This window comes from Alosa alosa, chromosome 13 (assembly GCF_017589495.1).
Source record: "Alosa alosa isolate M-15738 ecotype Scorff River chromosome 13, AALO_Geno_1.1, whole genome shotgun sequence".
In the NCBI taxonomy this organism is placed as follows: domain Eukaryota; kingdom Metazoa; phylum Chordata; class Actinopteri; order Clupeiformes; family Clupeidae; genus Alosa; species Alosa alosa.
In genome coordinates this window covers 24,846,721-24,868,796 of record NC_063201.1, presented here as the reverse complement: position 1 = coordinate 24,868,796, position 22,076 = coordinate 24,846,721, and the positions used below count along the sequence as shown (strand labels likewise).

At 40.5% G+C, this 22,076-nt stretch overlaps 3 protein-coding genes across 3 annotated transcripts; 2 read left to right on the top strand and 1 right to left on the bottom strand.

Annotated features, from left to right (window-relative positions):
- Nucleotides 1-1,160: 1,160 nt before the first annotated feature.
- Nucleotides 1,161-10,315, bottom strand: sri (sorcin). Its single transcript, XM_048262117.1, has 8 exons — nt 10,177-10,315; nt 3,978-4,070; nt 3,713-3,782; nt 3,379-3,422; nt 2,675-2,822; nt 1,831-1,944; nt 1,568-1,626; nt 1,161-1,470 (listed from the first exon to the last, which is right to left on the bottom strand). The coding sequence occupies exons 1-8, from the start codon at nt 10,204-10,206 to the stop codon at nt 1,444-1,446; spliced, it is 585 nt and encodes a 194-aa protein (XP_048118074.1). The 5' UTR covers nt 10,207-10,315; the 3' UTR covers nt 1,161-1,443.
- Nucleotides 10,316-14,132: 3,817 nt separating this feature from the next.
- Nucleotides 14,133-16,569, top strand: LOC125306216. The gene is made up of 4 exons (XM_048261445.1): nt 14,133-14,446; nt 15,312-15,629; nt 16,192-16,279; nt 16,384-16,569. Exons 1-4 carry the CDS (start codon nt 14,281-14,283, stop codon nt 16,457-16,459), a joined length of 648 nt encoding a protein of 215 aa, XP_048117402.1. The 5' UTR covers nt 14,133-14,280; the 3' UTR covers nt 16,460-16,569.
- A 425-nt stretch (nt 16,570-16,994) lies between these two features.
- On the top strand, nt 16,995-20,890 carry snrnp48 (small nuclear ribonucleoprotein 48 (U11/U12)). The gene is made up of 9 exons (XM_048260946.1): nt 16,995-17,233; nt 17,484-17,597; nt 17,689-17,749; nt 17,832-17,912; nt 18,708-18,896; nt 19,115-19,236; nt 19,358-19,464; nt 19,830-19,985; nt 20,645-20,890. The coding sequence occupies exons 1-9, from the start codon at nt 17,084-17,086 to the stop codon at nt 20,715-20,717; spliced, it is 1,053 nt and encodes a 350-aa protein (XP_048116903.1). The 5' UTR covers nt 16,995-17,083; the 3' UTR covers nt 20,718-20,890.
- The last annotated feature ends 1,186 nt before the right edge of the window (nt 20,891-22,076 follow it).

The window sequence follows — 22,076 nt, the reverse complement described above, 5'->3', positions numbered from 1 at the left end:
AAGAAAAATCTGTCTACTTTACTCCAAAGATCTGATCCAATGAGTAAAGCTGAATTGTTGATCATTAACTACAAAACTACCGGTAGATCTCTATTCCATGGCAATTATGTAATTACGTAATGCTTTGTGTAATGTGTAACAAAAGAGAAGGGCATTGCGAAAAATTTGAGTGTAAGATAAGAATAAACTTTGCGTCATGATAAGAATACGCTATGCGCTGCATTTCTGATGGTCAAAATAGGGCCCATAGTCATTGTACCTCATAGCCTCCTTTTGGTTTACACAATGGCTGCTGCGTGAATAAGTTGAATTAAGCCTATAAATGGGGGTTTAAATATTACACCATTTCACATCTCACATTACAGCCAGCCTATTTTGCTTTTACAAGTCTACTGATTGCGTAAAAAGCATTATACCTACCCTTTTATGCCAGATTTCCCATCATAAGGCTGACTCAATATGACCATCCACTTCACTGAAAAGGTCTCCCATTTCTTACCACGATCCTCCAGAATCTTCACAAAAGTGGAGTGTTCATGAAGACCTGACATCCAGCATTGAGTACAACTGTAGTGTAGGGTGGAGTGGAGAGATACCTCAGCAGTTCTGGATACTCGTCAAGAAAGGGCTTTGTGGGGTGAGACTCCCCCTGTGACAAGACCTTACCCATCTGGATACTCCATACAAAAACCCTTCAGAGGTAAAAGTATCATTTGATCAACAGTCAGTTTCCCTCCTTTCAAAGTGTGGAATGTTACGAACTAATTTCCCAATTTACATGTGAAAAAATGTCTCTTTCTTTTACTTTTGCGATTTGACTTTCTGAATAGAAGTCTGTAAAGTGGCTAGAAATGAACCACTACAGTTATGTCATCTAATATCCTAAATAATATACACCGTTTCACAGAATACACTACTTTGAGCATAATCCGACTTAAAATGAACAATGTAAATAGCCCATGAAAGAAACTTCACATAGCCTCCAAATTACAAAACGTTATCAGTTGTATCATACCCGACTAGTTTCTTTGCCAACAAATGTTGAGTGCAGATTTTCTTGGTTTCTCTAAATACACTGAGATACTGTGAATGGCTACAAAAGCCACTGTAGACCCAAACAAGTCCACAAAGTGGAGTGCGTATGGATTAGGCAAACAGAATTGTATTTAGAACATATTTATTATACTTCATACACTTTTTTCATACGTTCTCCGTTGAAGGCATGAAATCCAGTTAGACACAGTGATGGAAGACATAAAAAACTGAGTTGTTTACAAAAGTAATTTGTGTTAATGGAAAGGTTAAAAAACATAAAAAACACTTCATTCATTTAGCAGGCACCTTGCTTTACCATAAATGATTAATATTCCTAGTATATTGGTCAGCGGTATTATAGCATGCCGTAACCACGGAATGCCACGAAATGTCCTATGCTTAGCCTCTTCAGCAAGTCATGGTGCACTGGATGAACTGCAGAAAAAGAGAAATAAAACAACACTTACAGTTTATGTCCTTACCCACATTTCAAATAAAGAAATAATAAATTGGAGTTGATATGGAATCTTACGTCATCATATTGAAATGTAGCCGCCCCTTGACCAGCCTGGTCCCTCCTCCGGAACAGATCTATGTGAAACGCAGATTGGTTAACGGTACACTACACAGGCTCAGGCATTTTTTGTGTACCTTTAAATATCAATGTGGGCTTTCATGGGTATTTTACCAGCTATTGTGAAACATTACTAAAAGTGCTACAGTAGGCCTAAGCCATTTCAGATTATGCAGTAAGCCAATTCATCACAGAATAATTAAAGCATAGGTCATATTCACCTGTCAGGGATCGGAGTCTCACACAGCACGCCACATAATCATCAAAGGTGATCTTCCCATGTGAGCTGTAACGCTTTACGATGCTGTTCATAGCTTGAGGGCTCAGTCTGTAGCCTAGACACAACAACCAACACTGGTGTCAACAAACAACACCGGCGTCTACCAGAGCCATCCATGTGACATAAAACATACACCATATGGTATAAAACATTCAATATATGGTTTAAAATAACCTCCACATATTATAGATCTGTCCTCTATAGTGAACCTCAGCAGAACAGAAGCTCACAGAACATAATTTAATTACGTTACAGAATTATGGTTTGTATGTTTATGTTTTTTGTTAATATAAAAACTCATTGTTTCCATTGTTTATTGATATTGTTGTTATTATTACTATTATGCTTAATGTAGGCCTTTTCAACTTTATTTGAAACTATGCTATTATTTTTAGATAATGTGATGTTCACACACTGTTGGACAAAAGCATCTGCCAAACACCAGGAGGGTATTCCAAGTACGTGGTTTAGTGATAAACCTGGGTAAGTTAACTCAGAGTAAGTGGTAAACCTCCTACAACAAGAGCCCTATGGTATTGTTTTGTTAGGAGAATGAAGCCATACAGCTCTTCTATTAGGAGGTTTACCACCTACTCTGAGTTAACTAACTTTGTCAGTAAACCACGTACTTGGAATACCCCCCAGAGCCATCCCATTACCATAACATGTTATCTAGCCAAACACCAGAGCCATCCCATTACCATAACATGTTATCTAGCCAAACACCAGAGCCATACCATTACCATAACATGTTATCTAGCCAAACAGGTGGAGGTGGCCCATACCCATAGAGGTGACCGCCTGATTCATCTCCTGAGAATCCACTGTCCCACTTTGGTCTCTGTCGATGGACGTAAAGTGCTGCTTCCATCCGTTGAGAACCATCCACAGCTCTTTGAACTCGTTGAAGCCCATGGTGCAGGACATGTCTCTCTAAAGCAAAGCGCTGTTAAGGAGCATACTCACAGACTGAGAATCATCTTTCACTTTTTGGACATTTGGACAAGTAGAAGTAAGGGCATCTAAACAGTTTCTGTGCATGCAGAAGTGGGAACCAAGGAAATTGACAGTACCAGCATCACACCCTGCTGACCCAGGACTGTGCGATCACTTTAACGAGGGCAAAATAAGTCCTTTCCCAGGAGTAGGAAACTCTGAGCAGTCCCGACACTGCTGATTGGCAGCAGCGATGGTGGTTGACGTGTATTAGTTAAAACTAGAACTGCCAAGAATTTCAAAACTACTACAAATACCAAGGCATTTTAAACTCAAAATGTCACCAGCAGAACTATTTTCCTTTTTTAAGAAAGTCATTTTTTTTTTTTAAACAGCACAGCATTTCTAGTGTTAAACATGGCGTGAGTGGAAGACAATGACCAGCACTGTTTTCATGTGGTCTGTGCACACTTTTGTGTTCGTGTGGAGGTGCACTGTTTTCATGTGGTCTGTGCACTCTCTTGTGTTTGTGTGGAGGTGCTACAAAAGATACGTCCAGCATGCTGATCATCAGTCGACATGTTTCCAGGTTAAAAGCTGGAAGTCAGACGAACAATAGTAAGCATCATGATAATACAATACATCATGATAATACAAACATACATCTTAGGAAAGGTTCACATTACTGCTGACAATCAAAGCAAGATAGTTGTTCTAATTTAATAAATAGTCCTTCTTTGACTTGTAAACAGAGAAAATTATTTCACATTTTCAAAGAATCATTAGGTTTCTTAAACCTTGGTCTGATTCAGCTAAACTGTTCAACTGTTTCTGTACAAATCAAATCTGTTCTTTCTGTCATAAAAGAAGACGACGTAAACACTTACGTTTATATCCCCCAGAGAAATTGGCCTGGGTTAGACATTGTTGAAGCTCCTCTGCTGATATCTGGCCATCCTATGTGACCAAAGATACACATCTCAATGCATACAGTAACAAATGCAAACACAACATCTAAGCAACAACAAAGGGAAAATGATAATAAGCATTCTAATCAGAGGTGAAACTCAAAGTCCACACCTCATCAACTCCAAACTACACTGGCAACTAAACAGGAAAAAACACACAGAAGCACACAGACCTTCAACTTACCTGGCCGGCAACACCAGTGAAGTATCCATAGAGAGGGTCTTGCTGCTGGCCGGGAAAGCCTCCATAGCCTGGGGCTCCAGGAGCGCCTCCGTACTGACACACAGAGGAAATCAACTTCATCAGGATCAATGCACACATCAACACTAGAGGCTGACCGATAAATCAGTGTGCCAATATTACCGGCCAATATCAGTATTGCAGTTTATAAATGAAGTAAAGGACAGCCAGCCAAATCCTGATCCATCATCTACAGTTCCAGTATTCTCTTTCCAGCTTAATACCGATCCATCATCTACAGTTCCAGTATTCACTTTCCAGCTTAATACCGATCCATCATCTACAGTTCCAGTATTCACTTTCCAGCTTAATACTGATCCATCATCTACAGTTCCAGTATTCTCTTTCCAGCTTAACATGACGGCAAACAGTAAAATAATGGATCATGCATCAACATTGGTTGAGTGGTGGAGGCTAACTTGATTGTCTGTGTATTTGTGAAACATAAACACGGTTGTAACCTGTTAACATGGGTACCGAATTGAAAATAAACACACGACGGAGCCGTTCCACAGTTGCAACGCTGGCAATGTGTTCAAGCCTGAAGTCATATGAGAGTATGGATGTTCTTACATTATGCAATTTTCCTTTCCAGTCATGCAACATATATTGCACTGTTTAATGCTGTTGTAACCTGTTACTATTGCACTGTTTAATGCTGTTAGTCGTGTGTAAAAAAACAAACAAACAAAAACACTTCATAAAGCATAGGCTAAAGTACATACCGTACCGTGAAAGTTATCGTGTCAATGGTGTTTATCACATATAAGAACAAAGACCTGACTATTATAATAATAGAGTTTTTCATTTGAATACCAGATACCAGTAGTTAGGCCTATTTAAACACGTTTAACCTTGATCAGAACTTTACAATATGCTAAATATTAGAGTAGCCTAAATTTTTACATTATGTTTGTTAAAAAAGAACATCAGCTGATTTATCGTTTATCTGTTTTTGAAATCCTTAAATATCGAAATCGGTATTGGTTATTAAAATCCTATATCGGTTGGGCTCCAATCAACACCCAAGCACATGTACAGAGTTGAGATCATGTTTTATGCACTTGAAAGGATTGATAAATATTTTTAGAACCAGATTTTTTTTTTTTAAAGGTAGGTCTTATGTTTCTTAATCAGTCATGGGTGTGTTTTGGGCGTAACATCCTTTAAACCAATGAGAGTGGCATCTGCCATACCCTTTAACAGCAAGCAGCGCGACTTCGAACAGCGCATCAGTATTTTGATGGTTACTGGTGCATTTGAAGGAATCTGCTAGCACGTGAGACCGTGTAGGTATTCCAATAAACCATGCTTTACTAAAACTTAGCAGAGTATAGCCTATACACGCATCTGCACTCTTATTTGAACTCATTGGAAAAGTGAAATTAACTTCACCGTGGTGTCATAGTCAACAACAAAACAGTTATACACAGTTAATTACTTTCACTATTAACTGACAAAGAGTTACCATCGAAAACATAGCCTGGAAAAAGCAACGCTTACCCCAATAATGTTCGAATGACTGAATAAGAAACCTAAGGACATTTATCCTGCAGAGAAGTTGCTGTGCTTCATATGTGCCTCTCGCCTAATCACTTTTATCCATCATTACCAATTTGCAAATGATGGTGAATAACTACTCATTGTGAGATGTCGTAATATCCTTATTATAATTATGTTTCCCATTGTAATCGTGTAATTTGCATGAATGTGCGCTGGTGCGCGTTCCTGTGGATGAGAGAAGCAGGGTGTGTTGTGCACCCGCCCATATCACTGTTGATAATGCGCTCTTAAAATAACATATAAACAACTAACTCACCAAGGATTTCTGACCAGGTTTCTCTTGGTTAGTAATGATTTTTAGAGGGTGTAAGATAGCAATTTTGGATCATGCGCCAGAACACACCTTCTGCCACAACCCTGGGCGCAAAGCTTAATAACAGTACAGGGCATGGCGAAAACTCCGACAGTAAGATAAATAAACTTTGCGTCGGAATAATAATCCGCTTTGCGCCAGGTTTTTACGTCAGGAAAATAGGACCAACAGTATGCTACAACACTGATGGTGGCCAATACAAACACCAACCACTTATGGGACTGTCCAGAGAATGAATGTGCCCAAGCAAGCTTTCCATTCTGTGCTTCAGGTGCAATGCACAATAAGATGCTTAGAATGCAAAGGTCAGCGACACTGTTGCATAACTGGGGTTGCTGATTGCACTTATCTCAGAGTGGACAGTCATTTATTGTGCTTCCGTTTTGCAGTCTTCTTAGAAACTACAATCAATGGCGTGATTGGATACTTCTGCCGAGTCACATCCAGATTTACCCGGTCCGGGTTCAGAAAGTTGCATATTCGGTTTATCAGCGGAGAAGCAATAGGGGAAGACGAAGCACCCACCAAACAACCCAGAAAGTGTTGTAGAACCATCAGAACGACTCTCAACCTGCATAATTATGGTCATTTTTGCTAAAATTGTTGCATAGGGCTTCTTTAATCAGTCATAGGTGTATTTTTGGCATAACATCCTTTCAAGCAATGAGAGTGACATCTGTCATTCCCTTTAACAGCAAGCAGCGCAACTTCAAACAGTGCATCTGTATTTTGCCAGTCAGCGGCGCATTTGAGGAAATCTGTTTGCATGCGAGACCGTGTATAGAACACAGAGATTCCACTAAACCTTGCTTTACTGAAATCTGTTTGTGACTACATGCATTCTGCACTTGCTTTTTTTTTAACACAAAAGGCAAAGTGACACTATCATCACTGTGGTCTCATAGGCAAAACAGTTCTACACAGTTATTTACTTTCACTATTGATTGACAAGGGGTTACAAGCCTGAAAAAAGCAACCCTTACCCCAATACAGTAATGTTTGAATGACTGAAAAAAATATCCTAAGGCTATTTATCCTGCAGAGAAGTTGAGAACTTGCTAAGGGCTGCTTACGTAACAGTGTGCTTTACATGTACCTTTCGCTATAGACCAGGGTTCACTGGTTTCTCAAAGGCCTCTTTTTTTTAAAAGTTGATTTTTTGGGCTTTTTGCCTTTATTTGGATAGGACAGTGAAGAGTGACAGGAAATAAGTGGGAGAGAGAGATGGGGTGGGAATCGGGAAATGACCGCAGGTCGGATTCAAACCTGGGTCCCCATGGGCACTTGGGCCCGTACATAGTACGGGCGCTGTAGCCTGCTGCGCCACAGCACCCCCTTCCCGAAGCCTTCTTAACGCTATGTAGTTCGTAATCTCTACCTTAACATTTCACACATTTCCCAAAAGGTACTTTGGTACGAATGTCTTACGTCGTTCATTGGTAAGAGTGGTCTGGACTCTGGTAGCCTAGCCTGACGAGCCAGACCCACATTAAAATGTAGGGTCTGGGCACTCACCGTTCGCAGTGCTCAGTCCGAGGGGCAGCAAATGTAATTTGGCACGTCTAGATTTCTAGGCTAGGACTCTGGAGCACTCTTAGAACTCTCTTAGCTGCACCTTGTTGTAGCAATGTTTCAGCTCTCGACTGTAGCCTACAGCAATTTTTGACATCTCTGTTGTACATGCAACTCATATTGTACAATATCACTGTTTTGATTCGCCAATGATTTTATGTAAGTAGGCTAATTAAGAATTCTGGAAATGTTTTCACACAAATAATAAAATGTGCATGCATTTGAAAATAATTAAAAGCTTTATTCTCTTATTTCTTGCTTTTTCCCCACACCATCTTCTACTATGTTTAATGGGGGTTGCTTATATGCTTAATGCTAACCAATGGCACAAAATACTGAATTAAATGAGGCTGCTGGTCAATCAGCTGTGATTAAAAAACAATGAAATACTATTATTCAAATAAGTTCTTCATATGGAGTGATGAAGGATGGCGTAACAGGTTAAGGTGTTAGGGGGTTATAGCTGGTGTCATGCCTGCCCGTGAAGTGAAAAATCAATTTTCTGGCCAATCGATGTCAACCAATTCAGCACCTTCAGGATGGACAGTGCCTTGTACGTTGGACATAAGGAGCTTTTCATAAGAAGACTCCTAAGGGACAGTTTGGGAACCACGACTATAAAGGTTTACCTCTGGAGTCTTCGTAGCTCGCTAAGAGTGAACGTTAACGGGAAACCGGACCCAGGTTTTTCTTGGTCAGTGATGTAATGCTTTTTAGAGGGTGTGAGATAGCGATTTTTGGATCATGCGTCTGACCACACCTTCTGCCACACCCCTGGGCGCAAGGCTTACTAAAAGTGAAGAGCATGGTGCAAAATTCGCCACAGACTGAATGTAAGATAAGAATAAGCAGCGTGTTGCAATAAAAATAAGTTTCTGATCATCAAAATAGAGCCCTAAATCTGTCTGGAATGAAATTGGGAGACCACCCCATCTATGACTTCTGAGTTTTCTAGAAATCAGCATTAGATTATTACAGTTCAATGAGAGGTTAACCAGTTTACCAGTAAAACTGTGCAGTATTAAACTATGCCTGAATCCTGTCCAAAGCATAACATTGTAATTATGGAAACGGAACTGGCGTCAGTCATTTACGCAATTTGAGACCTACGTGCGTGCGTGCGTGCCCATCCCAACACACAGGGTGCGATTTGTAGGGGGCACCTCTGGTTTTCTGGTTTTCCTATCCCTGCCTCTGCTAAATTATTTTTATCCCCGGTGGGGACAACATTTATCCCCCTCTGCCCCTCATATTGATTAATGCTACTTCATATAAGTAAAACGCTGCAACGTGAGAACAGTCTAGTAGGCTAGCCTACATAATAATCTGACATCAGAAACGCACCGTCACCGTCAGCACTCATGCTGCTGACACAGTGGCTGCGTGATAACTTAATTTGGCCTTGATCGTGCAGGACATTTCAGAATGTCGAGTGTGTAATCCATCATAAATGGCTAGTTTCAATGGAAAAGTTAGCTGGACAAATGAAAGAAAATGAGAAGGATTCAGTGAAGCATAATAATGTTTTAGAACCTTCAAAATTAGAAAACTGATGCAACTGAGACGGAGGACAACTGCACGTAGAGTAGAACGTAGGCCTATTGTCCGAAGGAACTTACATTAAATGAGGAGATATTTGCTGAATGTCACAAAAAGTGTTACAGAAATTGCTTGGCATCGCTTATTCAATGGCTCTCTACCGAAACACCTGTAGTTTGCGGAGGACGAACGAGAAAGCACTCGTTTGATAAATCAGCCAGTAGGCTAGGCCTAGTAGACAAATAACTTTTAGAAATAATCTGTAGGCCTACTGCAAAAACAAATGTTGGTGGGTATTTAAACTATCTAGCGGGTGTTTTAACAGCTGCAAGAAATAGAAGTATGTCATGTATGTGTCATGGTCTTTATGTTCTGGTTCGTAAATCATTTTATTTTATTATTTTATTTTCAGTTCAAACTTGCCCTATAACTTTACTCTCCAAACTCTTCACTGCACTGTTGGCAATTAACTGACAGTATGATAGGCTATTTATTTTCTGTAGGCTACAATCAACACATTTATTTTTTCAACTTTTGCAATATTACGCACTTGGCTACTAAACGCAAATCAGCAGGAGAGAGAATGCACGTAGCCTACGCAGCGTGTAGCGCAATGTGTAGGCTATTTGGTTACCAACTAACACTGTTAGCCAATTCACTAACTTAAGACTTCAGTGCCATCATATACAACGTTTTTTTACACAACAAATACAGAAAGGATGGGGGCAGCAAAAGTAGAGGAGTCATTTCAGATGGGGCAAGAACAAGGTGAATTTGTGCTTGTCAAAACCCTGCCCCTACCCTGCATTAGAGCTGACCATCATACCAAGCACACTCGCTGTTTAAAGTCATAGGCCTACACCACGGTAAACTAAAACTAAAATGTTACAAAGGTGGCAAAAATAATTAGTTTTCTGCATAATCCTACTATAAGAAATTACTTTGTGAATGAAGGTAGTGCAAATGAAGGTTAGTGCAAAATGGGCCTCGGTTCAGGAAATACAGTAAGTATGAACATTGGCGCGTTTCGTTTTCCCATTCAATGTTTTCTGTTGACAACAGCCTAGGGTAGGCCTATGCTGCTCCTTAAAATATGACAAAGCAATGTGTAATCTAAAAGTGGTTAACCGTTGGAAAAATATGTTTTATACATACCCCTCCGGGATGTCCTCCTGGGTAGCTCATAGTTGAAAATTCCTGTTGAAGTATAACGTAGCCTACCAACACAACTGATATATGACTGACGTCCTTCCTACTTAACAACCTATTGTCCCTCCTATGGGCGTGTCTCCTGGTTAAAGACGCACACACCGGTAGGCTATGAAGATTGCGCTAGGCTACGTCCTTCGATGTTTTGACGTTTTTATAATTTGTACACAAGGTGGCGTGAATAATTTCCTTTAATCACTCATAGACTTCCACTGTCACAGACCAAAGGTGAATCATTTTCCCGATAGCTTGGCTTTAGAATTAAGTCCTTGTTTTTTTAAAGCTTGGCTTTAGAATTAAGTCCTTGTTTTGGTCAATGAGTGGAGTGCACGCACATCTACAAAATGTAAACAGGTGCTGGGGGCTTAGCCGACATTTGAAAAATAAAAAGATACCCGCACACTCCTAAACTCCCAGAGTGGTTTATTAACAACGTTTCGACTGAGGTCTTTGTCACTGAATACATGGTAGGCCTACATAAACAACATTTCTAAAGAAATCAATCATCAATAATGATGCCCAAATAAAAAGCCTATTTTTCAACCTGAAAAGCCTGATTAAGGCTAGCCTACTCTAAGCGATGCCACGCGTTTTTGCCCAGGCTCCAAAAACGCCAACAAAAACAACCTGGGCAAATCTAGCCCATAAAAACATAACAAACTGTTCCAGCAAATCACAGACGAGATGCGCGTTTAGGAGAGTTTCAATTGCACGGGAGCAGCATTACATTGTTTCATTCTCTTCTCATCAGGATTTCTTGTAGGCATAGACTGACAATCGCTGAGTCTTTAATCTGTTCCCCCACTCACTCACTGTCTGTATCACCTATAGGCTAATGTTTGATGTCAAGTCAAGTCAACTTTATTTCTAAAGGACATTTAAAAACAACTGAGTTGAACCAAAGTGCTTACAAACAAACATAAAACAATGACAATGGTACAACAACAATAATAACATAACATGGGGGAAAATAAATACATAATTGAAATAATAAACAAATTGGTCAAAAATAAAATAAAGAATAAAGAGTGTGTGTGGGGGGGTATTAAGGTAGATTAAAAGCTTGGGAGAAAATGAAAGTCTTTAAGTTAGACTTAAAGCAGTCAATGGTTGGAGAGGATTTATTATGTACAGGTAGACTATTCCAGAGTTGGGGGGCAACAACAGAGAAGGCTCTATCACCCTTAGTTTTAAGGCGTGTTTTGGGGATATAGAGAAGATTCTGAGATGAAGACCTAAGTGATCTTGGAGTGCTGTAAGGAATTAGTAGGTCACCTATGTAACTAGGTGCCAAACCACTGAGGGCTTTGAAGACAAAAAGTAAAATTTTAAACTTAACTCTGTGCTCTACAGGTAACCAGTGCAGCTTAGCCAACACAGGAGTTATATGCTCATGTTTCTTAGAGCCACTTAATAATCTAGCTGCTGCATTTTGAACTAGCTGAAGTCTGTTGAGAGTGGAGTGGGTCAGGCCTGCATTTAATGAATTACAATAATCTAGTCTAGATGTTATGAAAGCATGTATAAGAGTTTCAAGATCGGAGAAGGACAAAAAGGGCTTCAGTTTTGCAATGGTTCTTAACTGGAAAAAGCTGCCTTTGACCACACTATTTACTTGCTTATTAAAATTTAAAGAGGAGTCAAAGAAAACCCCAAGATTCTTTACTTCACTGTGGCAGTTTGCAGAGAGGTCCTAGTGTATTTTTCAAGATAGAAACATCACTTGGAGGGCCAACAATAATTATATCAGTTTTACTTTCGTTCAGTTGAAGAAAATTTCTTGCCATCCAGCATTTGATGTCACTGAGACAGTTAAAAATATTCTCCAAGGAACAAATGCCATTAGTGTTAACAGGCAGGTAAAACTGAGTGTCATCTGCATAGCAGTGATACTGAATGTTATACTTTTTAAAAATTGAGCCAAGGGGTAGCATATAAAGAAAGAATAAAAGAGGGCCCAAAATGGAACCCTGAGGAACACCACACTTTATAAGGGCAGAGGAAGAGGAGAAATTGCCTAAACTAACTGAAAATGATCTATCACTAAGATAAGAAGAGAACTATTGCAAAACAGAACCCTGGAGACCAATTTCATCCTCCAAGCGTTTTAAAGGGACACCAGGCAAGCCTGATGCTTTTTCTCTACGAAACTCCCCCTCGCTCGGTCTGAAGCTCTTTTCCTTTTCTTTGCATCTTCCGTCAAGGGTTTTCGCTGCTTCTTCGCCGGCTCTGCCATTATACACACGTTTGCAACAATCGCTAGCGTTTCGTTAGCCTCCCTCTGTGCTGTGGATGCAGGATGGAAACTGAAACTGCTTCGGTCGCTGGGGTACGATACACTGAACTTGCAAGCGGGATATTCTTCCTACAGGCAGTAGGGGCGGAGAGAGTCTTCATTCGCCCTGTAATGAGTCATTTAACCATATACCGACTTACGAAGATGAGTAATTAACACGAAAACGTTGCCTGGTGTCCCTTTAATAGGATGTTATGGTCAATGGTGTCAAATGCTGCACTCAGATCTAGAAGCACCAAGAGGGCGCAAGATCCAGAATCAACTGCTAAGAGAATGTCGTTTTGGACTTTAAGCAAGGCCGATTCAGTGCTGTGCAGAGATCTAAAACCTGATTGGAATTTATCACATATATTGAACTCACTCAGATAAGAAGAAACCTGAGAGAGGACAACCTTTTTCCAGTATCTTTGACAGAAAAGGTAATTTAGAAATAGGCCTATAATTCTTCAGGTCACTGGGCTCAAGGTTAGGTTTCTTAAGTAAAGGTTGCACAATTGCACGTTTAAAACCTGAGGGGACCACTCCATTGGTTAGTGAGTGATTAATTATGGCCAATACAAGAGGGCAGATGATGGTAAAAACTTCTTTAAAAAGGCGTGTAGATTGGAAGGATGTAGATTTCATATGGGAGACCACCTCAGAAAAGGTCATAGAAGACCTAAAGCTTCTCTTTTTTCCATTTGCGCTCTGCTTTCCTGCAAGATTTTCTGACAGAACGGGTCGTGGCATTTAACCATGGAGTGGTGATAGTTTTGACACGCTTTTGTTTTAGTGGGGCAACACAGTCTAAGGTCTCAAGACAGGATGCATTAAAGAGAGTGACTAATTCTTCAATGTCAGAGCAGGTGGAAATAGCAACAGAGATAGTAGGTGAGTGAGAGAGGATGAAAGTATTAGAGAATGTTGTGGCTGTAGATGTAGGCCTACAACAAGATTGCTACACACAGTACATTCACCTGAAGTATATTTTATTAGCAGCCATCTCTAATTATTAATAATAATAATCATTTTATACTCTGCCTTATTATTTGCCTTTTGCCTTTTATTAATGTGCTGCAAAGCAACAAAACCTTGGTTTTTAGAACCTGGGAAAACAAAACAATTTACCACATGTCATTCATTATCTGAGCATGTCTGATTAATCAAAGGGACATTATGCAAACAGCAATACAAACTAGATGTGGCTGAATTGTACGTTTAAAGAAGTTGATGGTGTGTTATACTGTCAGTGCAACCTTTCCATAGTCAAGTCCAGCAGAGTACAAGTTTTAAGTTTTCATTTCAAAATTGATTTCAGACAGTTGTGACTGTGTAGCCTATGAACACTCAGACCATCACAATTGTACCCAAATTTGCTGAAAGGTTGTATGGGCATTCCATGCTAATGGCCGTGCATATCCCACATGAAATCATCATGAAACCTTGTGTCTGTTGTTTTTTGTCCTCCATTTCCCTGATATTTCAACCAGGCAACTAAGATGTTAAGAGGTCAGGGAAACTATAAATAAAATAATGATGACATACTTATAAATAGAAGGGCAAGCCACCAGGTAAGGGTGGGGCGGAGGGATGGGAGGTGCCTCCTCCCATATCTGCTCAGGAAGTCCTGATCTGGATCTCAGTCTGGGGGTGCCCATGGTCCGCAGCAAGGGTACTACGCCCACACCACCACTCTACACGCAGTCACAGAGTGTATAAAGCACTTGACACTAATGGCATTTCTGTGTGACTTCTCATTCTGATGTGTTTCGAGGATGGATCAACGGAACCTTGGCTGTTCGATGTCCAGCGCAGCTCTTCTGTGTTGTCGGCAGTGTAGAAGAGATCGGAACAGCTTCACCTGTCGTCCCCTGAGGCACGAAGATGAGGATGACGATGTGTTGGGGGCTGAGGAGAATCCAAATGGCTCTTACTTTACAGGTAAGAAATACTGCATAATAGAAATCTTTGTTCCATAAGTAATAAATATATTTATACCATGACAGTACAGAAGAAGAATTTGAACGGAAAATCCTGTTTTTTTAGTGTAGTGAATTGGCAGACAGGCTCCAACCTTACTCATAGTTTTCACCTTTTTTGTTGTTCCTAGTTTTCTCGCTTTGAAATAGAAATATACGTTTGAATACGTATGAATATACGTTTTAGCGTTTCAACACCAGACTCCTGTGGTGTAAGGTCTCTCTGTCTCTCTGCACCCAGCTTAAGGCTTGCCAACGTTAGCAGATGTCCTGTTGTACAGAGCCATATTCCACCACAGCAGGCCTCCTGGCTCATAGCAGAGTAGGAGCCACATGATGTCATGAAAGTCAGAGATGCCCCACCTACACACACACACACACACACACACACACACACACACACACACACACACACACACACACACACACACACACACACACACACGATCACATGATCACATACACACACATGTACCCCACATACACATGTAAATACACACACCATACAAAGATATGACAACATGCATGAACATCTACCCATGGTGTTAGAGGTTGATAGTGAGGTTGTTTTTTTTTCCACAAAATGATCCACTAAACAGTGTTAGGCTTTAAACTGTTCAGACATTTGTCTGGCTTTCAGTGGGAAATGCTGCATGAGGATTTGTATCTATTTTAGGTGGAAAAGGGGGTAGATGCTGTTGAATGTTCATGTTGATGTATATCAGAGGTCACTTTTGATGCCTGTATTTCACAATCATCCTTGAGTTTCTTTAAAATACACCCACACACAACTACCACACCCACTGTTGTTTTCCCTCCTTGAACAGATGGTGATGAAGCCACACATCTATACAGACCACGAGGCTGTCCTTGTGAAGGCAGTGGAGACGTATTTGGGTCAGTCATCACAGACCCGTCGGATTTCTACATTCACGGGACCTTGGATGAAGATCGGGATGCTCCTGAACTATGGACTGGGCACATATTCCCCTACTGCGACCACACTACCAGCCATGATGTACACCACCCTCATGGCTATTCCCATAGAAGTGAGGGAAATAGTTGTGCATGTCTTTATAGGCCAACGGAAAGCTGTGAAGGTGTCTCGGAACAGTGGACCTGCTCACCTTTCCCTTGTCTTGGTGGTAAGAATTTAAGACAATTTTTTAATATACTAAACCTTTTTACCAAACTTAGTTTGGTATTAAAATACAAGGGGCCCTTAATTGTGATCATGTATAGAACCTCATTATCATTACCATTATTAATGGCGAGAGGTATCAGTCTAACCTGCCTTGTGTGTGACTGCACTGATGGACTGGAGGACTCCGGATGGTGGAGAAAACAGTGTCTTTGCCCGCTGTATGGGTCAGCAAATACAAACAGGGATGCATTCCAAGTGTATTCCAAGTACGTGGTTTAGTGACAAACCCGGGTAAGTTAACTCAGAGTAAGTGGTAAACCTTCTACAACAGGTTGGAGAATTAAGCCATACAGCTCTTCTATTAGGAGGTTTACCACTTACCCAAGTTTGTCACTAAACTACACACTTGGAATACTCCCCTGGTCTGCCTACAGCAATTATCGTTCTTCCAACTTTATGCAGGATTTCAGGGCATGTAATACCTTATCAACCCTGTTACATTAGGTGTTGTTTTGTTGTTGTTATTGTTGTTTTCATGTGGTGTTGTTTCTTTTTTTACATAGTGAGCAAGACACTGCTGGTTGGAGTTGAAGTGGACATTGTTGAAGAATTGGAATTTGAAGACACTGAGGTATTAGAAGAGCCAGTCATGTAAGTCTTCAAATAATGATTAGCAAAAATGTTCTGGATTTCATGTGTTGTTGTGATATTATTTGATCATGAACATGAATCACCCATAGACTTCTGTATTTCAGGCCGGACATGTTGTCCCAGCAGGTTTTGACTGAGAGTGGGCCTACACTGACTCATGAAGACCAGCTGCTTCTTTAACTGCTTTATCTGTATCATCACGTTCATAGATTTTTAAAAGCATTGTCTGTTTGCCAATTGTTTCTTATGTACACAATGTAAGGTGATATTAAAGTGAATTGTACCTGCAACAGCAGCGTGTGTCTTTCTGCGCAGGCCCAGACATCAGACACACACACACAAACACACGCACAGACGCAAACACACGCGCGCACACACACACACACACACACACACACACACACACACACACACACACACACCAGAGTCTAGGCTACACAATCCAAAAGATTGGAACAACACCCACACCCCAATGTTATTATTTACAGTGTTTTTTTTTATAAGCTACTGTTTTTCCTCTAGCCCCTTTAGTTACATCATCTGTATATCTTACTTCGCTCTTTGCACTTAAGAACATAGGGTGCATTTGGATTCATGCAGTGCCATTATTATTATATTGCCAGACCATGGACGCACCCATAGAAAGTAAAGGACGCGCCCTTTAAAGCTGATGATGTCGCCATCAATGTGCGACGAATACGTCATTACTACAAGCCCACAGATTGGACGTTTCTAACAGCATCCTAATGTACACCAAAATAATTTTATAAAGGAATTGTAATATATGTTTGGTTATGATTTACAATGTCGGAGACCTTCGACACTGAACCCCTCCAAGATCGACTGCAAACTTTACAGGAACTCACTGAATTCACAGAAAACTGTGAAACGAAGCTACAAGAATTATTCGACTCGCTTGAATGGGACAAAGAATGGGACGAAAGTATCAGCAAGGTAACTTATAGACTTGTGCCGACCTGTTTGGTTTGTTGACGATTAAAAGCATTTGTCTCGGTTAACGTTCCCTTATCAAAGCTCGCAAATGGTTGCCCTATTGTTCTAATCTGCTTTGAATTTGGATACCCAATCGTTAGACGTGCTAATTTACAATTAACGATTAGACCGATTAACGAGGAAAAAAGGACAGATTGCTGTTTAAATTATTGTTGTGTAGACTTGATTTCGTTTTTCTTTGGTAACCTAGGAGGCGATGGAAACATGCCCCTACGACCCAAACCATCGGGTTCCTCGCAGAAGCATGGAAAAACACAAAATGAAATGTCTGCTTAATCAGATGGGTTATTCCCAAGACGAACAGGTAACTCTACACTGTTTCAAAATGAATCTAAAATAAAAGCATGAATAATGTGAGTCTGTTAAGTATTGTAGTTTTTTCCCCCCTGTATCAGGTAGAGATGTATGACCCATCAGGTTGTTATGAGAGAGCCAGCATTCCTTGTGTAATTATGGGTGAGTTCTAGATGATTTGGGATTGCTAGATATATTCCCTCTGTGTTGTCTTTTCCCTTAACTGTCAATTTTGCCTTCCCAGATAAAAAGTCACAACAGCAAGTCCTCCGACAAGCAAGAGCAAAGGCACCTCTTCTGAGATTGGAGGGACAGTACAGCCAAGGTAAGACCACCACAGATGTCCAAAGTATGTGAGATGAAACAAGATTATTAGTTTTCCCTTGCACTGCGGATTAATACACTTGCTCATTTGGAAGTGCATTTAGTACAAAATACACAGCTAAAATTCAATTCCTAAAAATATGCTTGTGTTTATTTCTTTCCTGTAACAGGGGTGAGTATGAGGGGAGGTCTGATATAGACAGTTCTTTCTCAGGCTTGCCTGATTACTTGCAGTATCCTTTTTTATTATATCCTTTCAAAGGAGCAGGTGTTGTTGTTTTTCCTCAGATCGGCACTTCTCTTTTTCTTAGGATCTCAGGATTCCCATTACGTATTGGGAATTGATTTACCTCTCTGTCTGGGAACGTTTACGAAATGTGCTTTGAAATCATTGTTATCCTCATCCTCAAAAATATTCCATGTTGCCTAATTTGCCTTATTCACACGGCGGCCATTGTTAACCAAAACTAAGCTGTGGGGTACACTGACTATATCATACGCGTTCTCGCCACCTACTGGTGAATGCATAGAACACAACAGTCTTCTGGTTTGTTTACCAGCCACAGCCTTGTTTTGGTTTAGAATGGCTGCCGTGTGAATAGGGGAATTGCTCTAACCTTTTTGTTTTTAACTTAGTCTAATTTGTAATACGGTAATATCTCTACACAAACAACTAATCATTTACTTTGAATGTGACAGGGGTACAATTTAGTCTTAAATTAAATTTGACTTTGAGCAGATTCACGTCTGCGTGTGTTAGTGTGGGTGAGCATTTATGTTATTCTGTTATTCCCAGGTGACTATTCTAAGGATGCCACGGATGTCCCTCAGAATCATAAGAGAGCTATATGTGACCTCACAGCGGCTGACCGATTGGCTCTTTATGATCATGTGATCCAAGAGACAGAAAGCCAGCAGAAGGCCAAAAAAGACGCTATCAACAATGAGGACCTCTATGTGGATCTGGTTGCCAAGCTCAATAAAGGTGTTCTTATGATACTGCTTATAGTCTGGTTTGACGTGGATAGATAATGTTTCAGGATCTATAATGTATTTTTCTTCTTGGATTATCATATTTTAGCAAACTTCATACTGGAAAAAAATTGCTTAATTCTTAACTAATAAACTGTTGTGCAAATATGGCAAGATTGTTGAATCACAATGTCTGCTACCTGATAAGTAATGCAGTTTGGCTGTGTACAGATGACGGTCAGAATGGTCCAAAGTCTCACCTGGAGGTCCTGGCAGAGATGAGGGACTACAAGCGGCGGCGCCAGTCATACCGTGCTAAAAACGTCCACATCACTAAGAAGTCTTACACTGAGGTTAGACTACTGTTTGTCACTGCCTGTATGTCTTTTATACGAGTTTGAATGGGCCCTCATCAGATTGGAAACAATTGCTTGTACTTGACTTCATGCCCTTGTGTTCCTGTCTGTTGCCCAGGTGATCCGGGAGGTGATTGATGTTCACTCTGGAGAGCTTGCTAAGCTGTGGGAGGAGGAGCAGCAGGAGATGGAGGAGGCGACATCATCCAAACACTCCTCTCACAGGTGACTTCACTGCCAACTTATCCACAGCAAATATTAAAAGGGCAAGTTTGCTCTACTTTTAGATGCAAGAGGAATGCAATTTTCTTTTAGCAACAGTTTTACAGGTGTTTTAGCAGGTATCTGTCTTCACTTGTTGGTATGGGACAGAGTTAAGGAGGGCTAAGTATCTGATCGACTTCTTGAGAGTTTCTGACATAATAATAATACATTTAAATTACATAGTTCTTTTCAAGACACTCAAAGACACATTAAAAAGAGGCATCCAGTATTGATCTATTTCACGATGTGTTTAATAGCCGGTATATTAGTGATGACTTAGACCTGCTCTGTCTGTCTGTCTGTCTGTCTGTCTGTCTGTCTGTCAGGAGGCACTCTAAGGATCGGCGTTCGGCCTCCGTGGAGTCGGTGGAGTCGCGCCAGTCCCACCAGTCTCTTGTCAGCGCCCAAGACGGCCACAGCCACAGCTCTCGCCATAAACGCAAGTGCAGCCGAGATGAAGATGATGACGGCAGAGGAAGGAGGTGAGGCTGATGTACCTGGGATGGTGCTCTGAAGGGAGATGTACCTGGGATGGTGCTCTGAAGGGAGATGTACCTGGGATGGTGCTCTGAAGGGAGAGTTAAAGAGTTCAAAAAACTTAATTGTCTGTCACATAATGACAGAAAGTTGTCTTTTGTCTTTCGATTAATGGTGATATTGCACTGAGTTATTGCACTGATATTGAGTTTCTTTGGATGATGCTCTGTAAAGGTGAATGGTGATGTTGCACTGAGTCGCTATTTGGTTCGCTGTGCGAGTATAATGACCCAGATCTGATGCCACTAATGATCTGGAAAACTTTAACACAGTGGCATTTGTGTGAATTTATGTGCAAGTCACTCACACTTAAATTGCTCAACACGGACAAAATGCCACATAAAGCGATTGCATTGTGCATTGTTTTCTCTGCAAACAAAGAGTCCAGTGGTGGAATGGTTTCATTCCAGAAATGTCCAGTAGAAGAGGTAAAGGCAGGATCAATGGGCTTTTGTGTATCTGGAGATTCCTGTTATGGTTCTTCTATTTGGCCAAAAGACAAAAGACAAACTATTGATAAATACTATTATAAGCTCTTTTTGCAAAAATGTTCTAATGTTTATCATATTTTAAGTCTCATTCTTAGTGCCTTTGTCTTTTTTAGGGATTCAAACTCTCCAGAGGAGAGACATCATCATAAGAAAAAGAAGAAGAAGAAGAAGAAAAAGAAAGAGTAGTCCCTGAGTGTGTGTACAGTGCCTCCTGTTGGCCATATGCCATATTACAAAAGTCTTGTAAACATGTTCTTTTGCCAATGTCTTTTTTTTTTTTGTTTTAGCTTTGAGTCTGAGGATATCTATGAGGACATCTACGTATGTGTTCACAAATCAAATAAAGTGCACTGCTTTGATCTTATTGTGTCTTTGTGTCTTCAGCATTCACGGTGAAGTGTAACCTTCTCCTTCTCATGTGTGTATCACTCTTACAGTGAGGATGACAAATTGTCAAAACATGTCTGTCTATCACGCCTGCAACAATTGAATGACAAAGAAACCAGCCTACTTGTTTTCCCTAGAAGAATTATTATTTCTCTAAGTGTGCACCCCAACGCTGGCAACATGAAACAGGTACGAAAATAGAAAGCATCATGTTAATGAGTTAGGCTCCTTCTTACATGCTTGGGAGTGGCAAAGATTGTATATGGCGGAGCAAGATATTTCATCAGGAGCCACTTCCGGGATCCCGGATCTCGCAAAATCCCCCTTTATGCAGTCCAGAGGCAGCAACTGTTCCGTTGGAGTCTATGGCCATAGCTCAGAATTTCACCACATACGCTAAGGTCTTTGTTAGTAGGAATGTGAATTTTGGGCACGTTTTCATGATCCTCAAAACCTTTTGACCATTTCAGGTACATTTTTAGCCTTTTGAGCATTCCAGTCTGGAGAAAATCAACTTTATATCAGGTGTTGTTGGCAGGTTGCTACGTACACTCATCAATACGTACATATCCTGCGCCGCCGTAATCAATCTTTGGGAATAGTATGGTGAAGCAAGGAGACAGGTTGGCCTGGGCTCCTCCCATTCCTGATCTGTGATTGGGAAGAATCTGTAGCTGTAGTGTCACACCTTGCACGTTTTTACCAGTAGGCCAAAAGGTCACAAATGACTGATGAAATGCCTGCTTCTGCTTTGTCAAGAATGAGTTGGTGGATTCCTGTTTGCATTCAGAACACCAAATTACCCAAACCAATTAGTCCAAAGGATATGAGCTGGCCATTATCCATTACCTCTCTATCATTTTGAATGCGTTTTGAATTTGCAACTCATTGCGTGTCATCTGGTCATAAAATCTCTTTAACCCACTTATTAGAGCTCAGTATTTGTATTGATGTCTAATGAATCTCTGAGACTATACTTGGGGTACAGAATTCAGTAAAGATGAACTATTATGATTTAACCATCTTCAATTACAGTCGATGATCTTGATGGACATTGGCATCCAACAGAATAAACAGGATTAAAAAACAGGAACGGGATTAAAGTTCCCATTTGACCCAATCTTTCTCCATGGTTAATCCAGTATTCTCTTGCTTCTG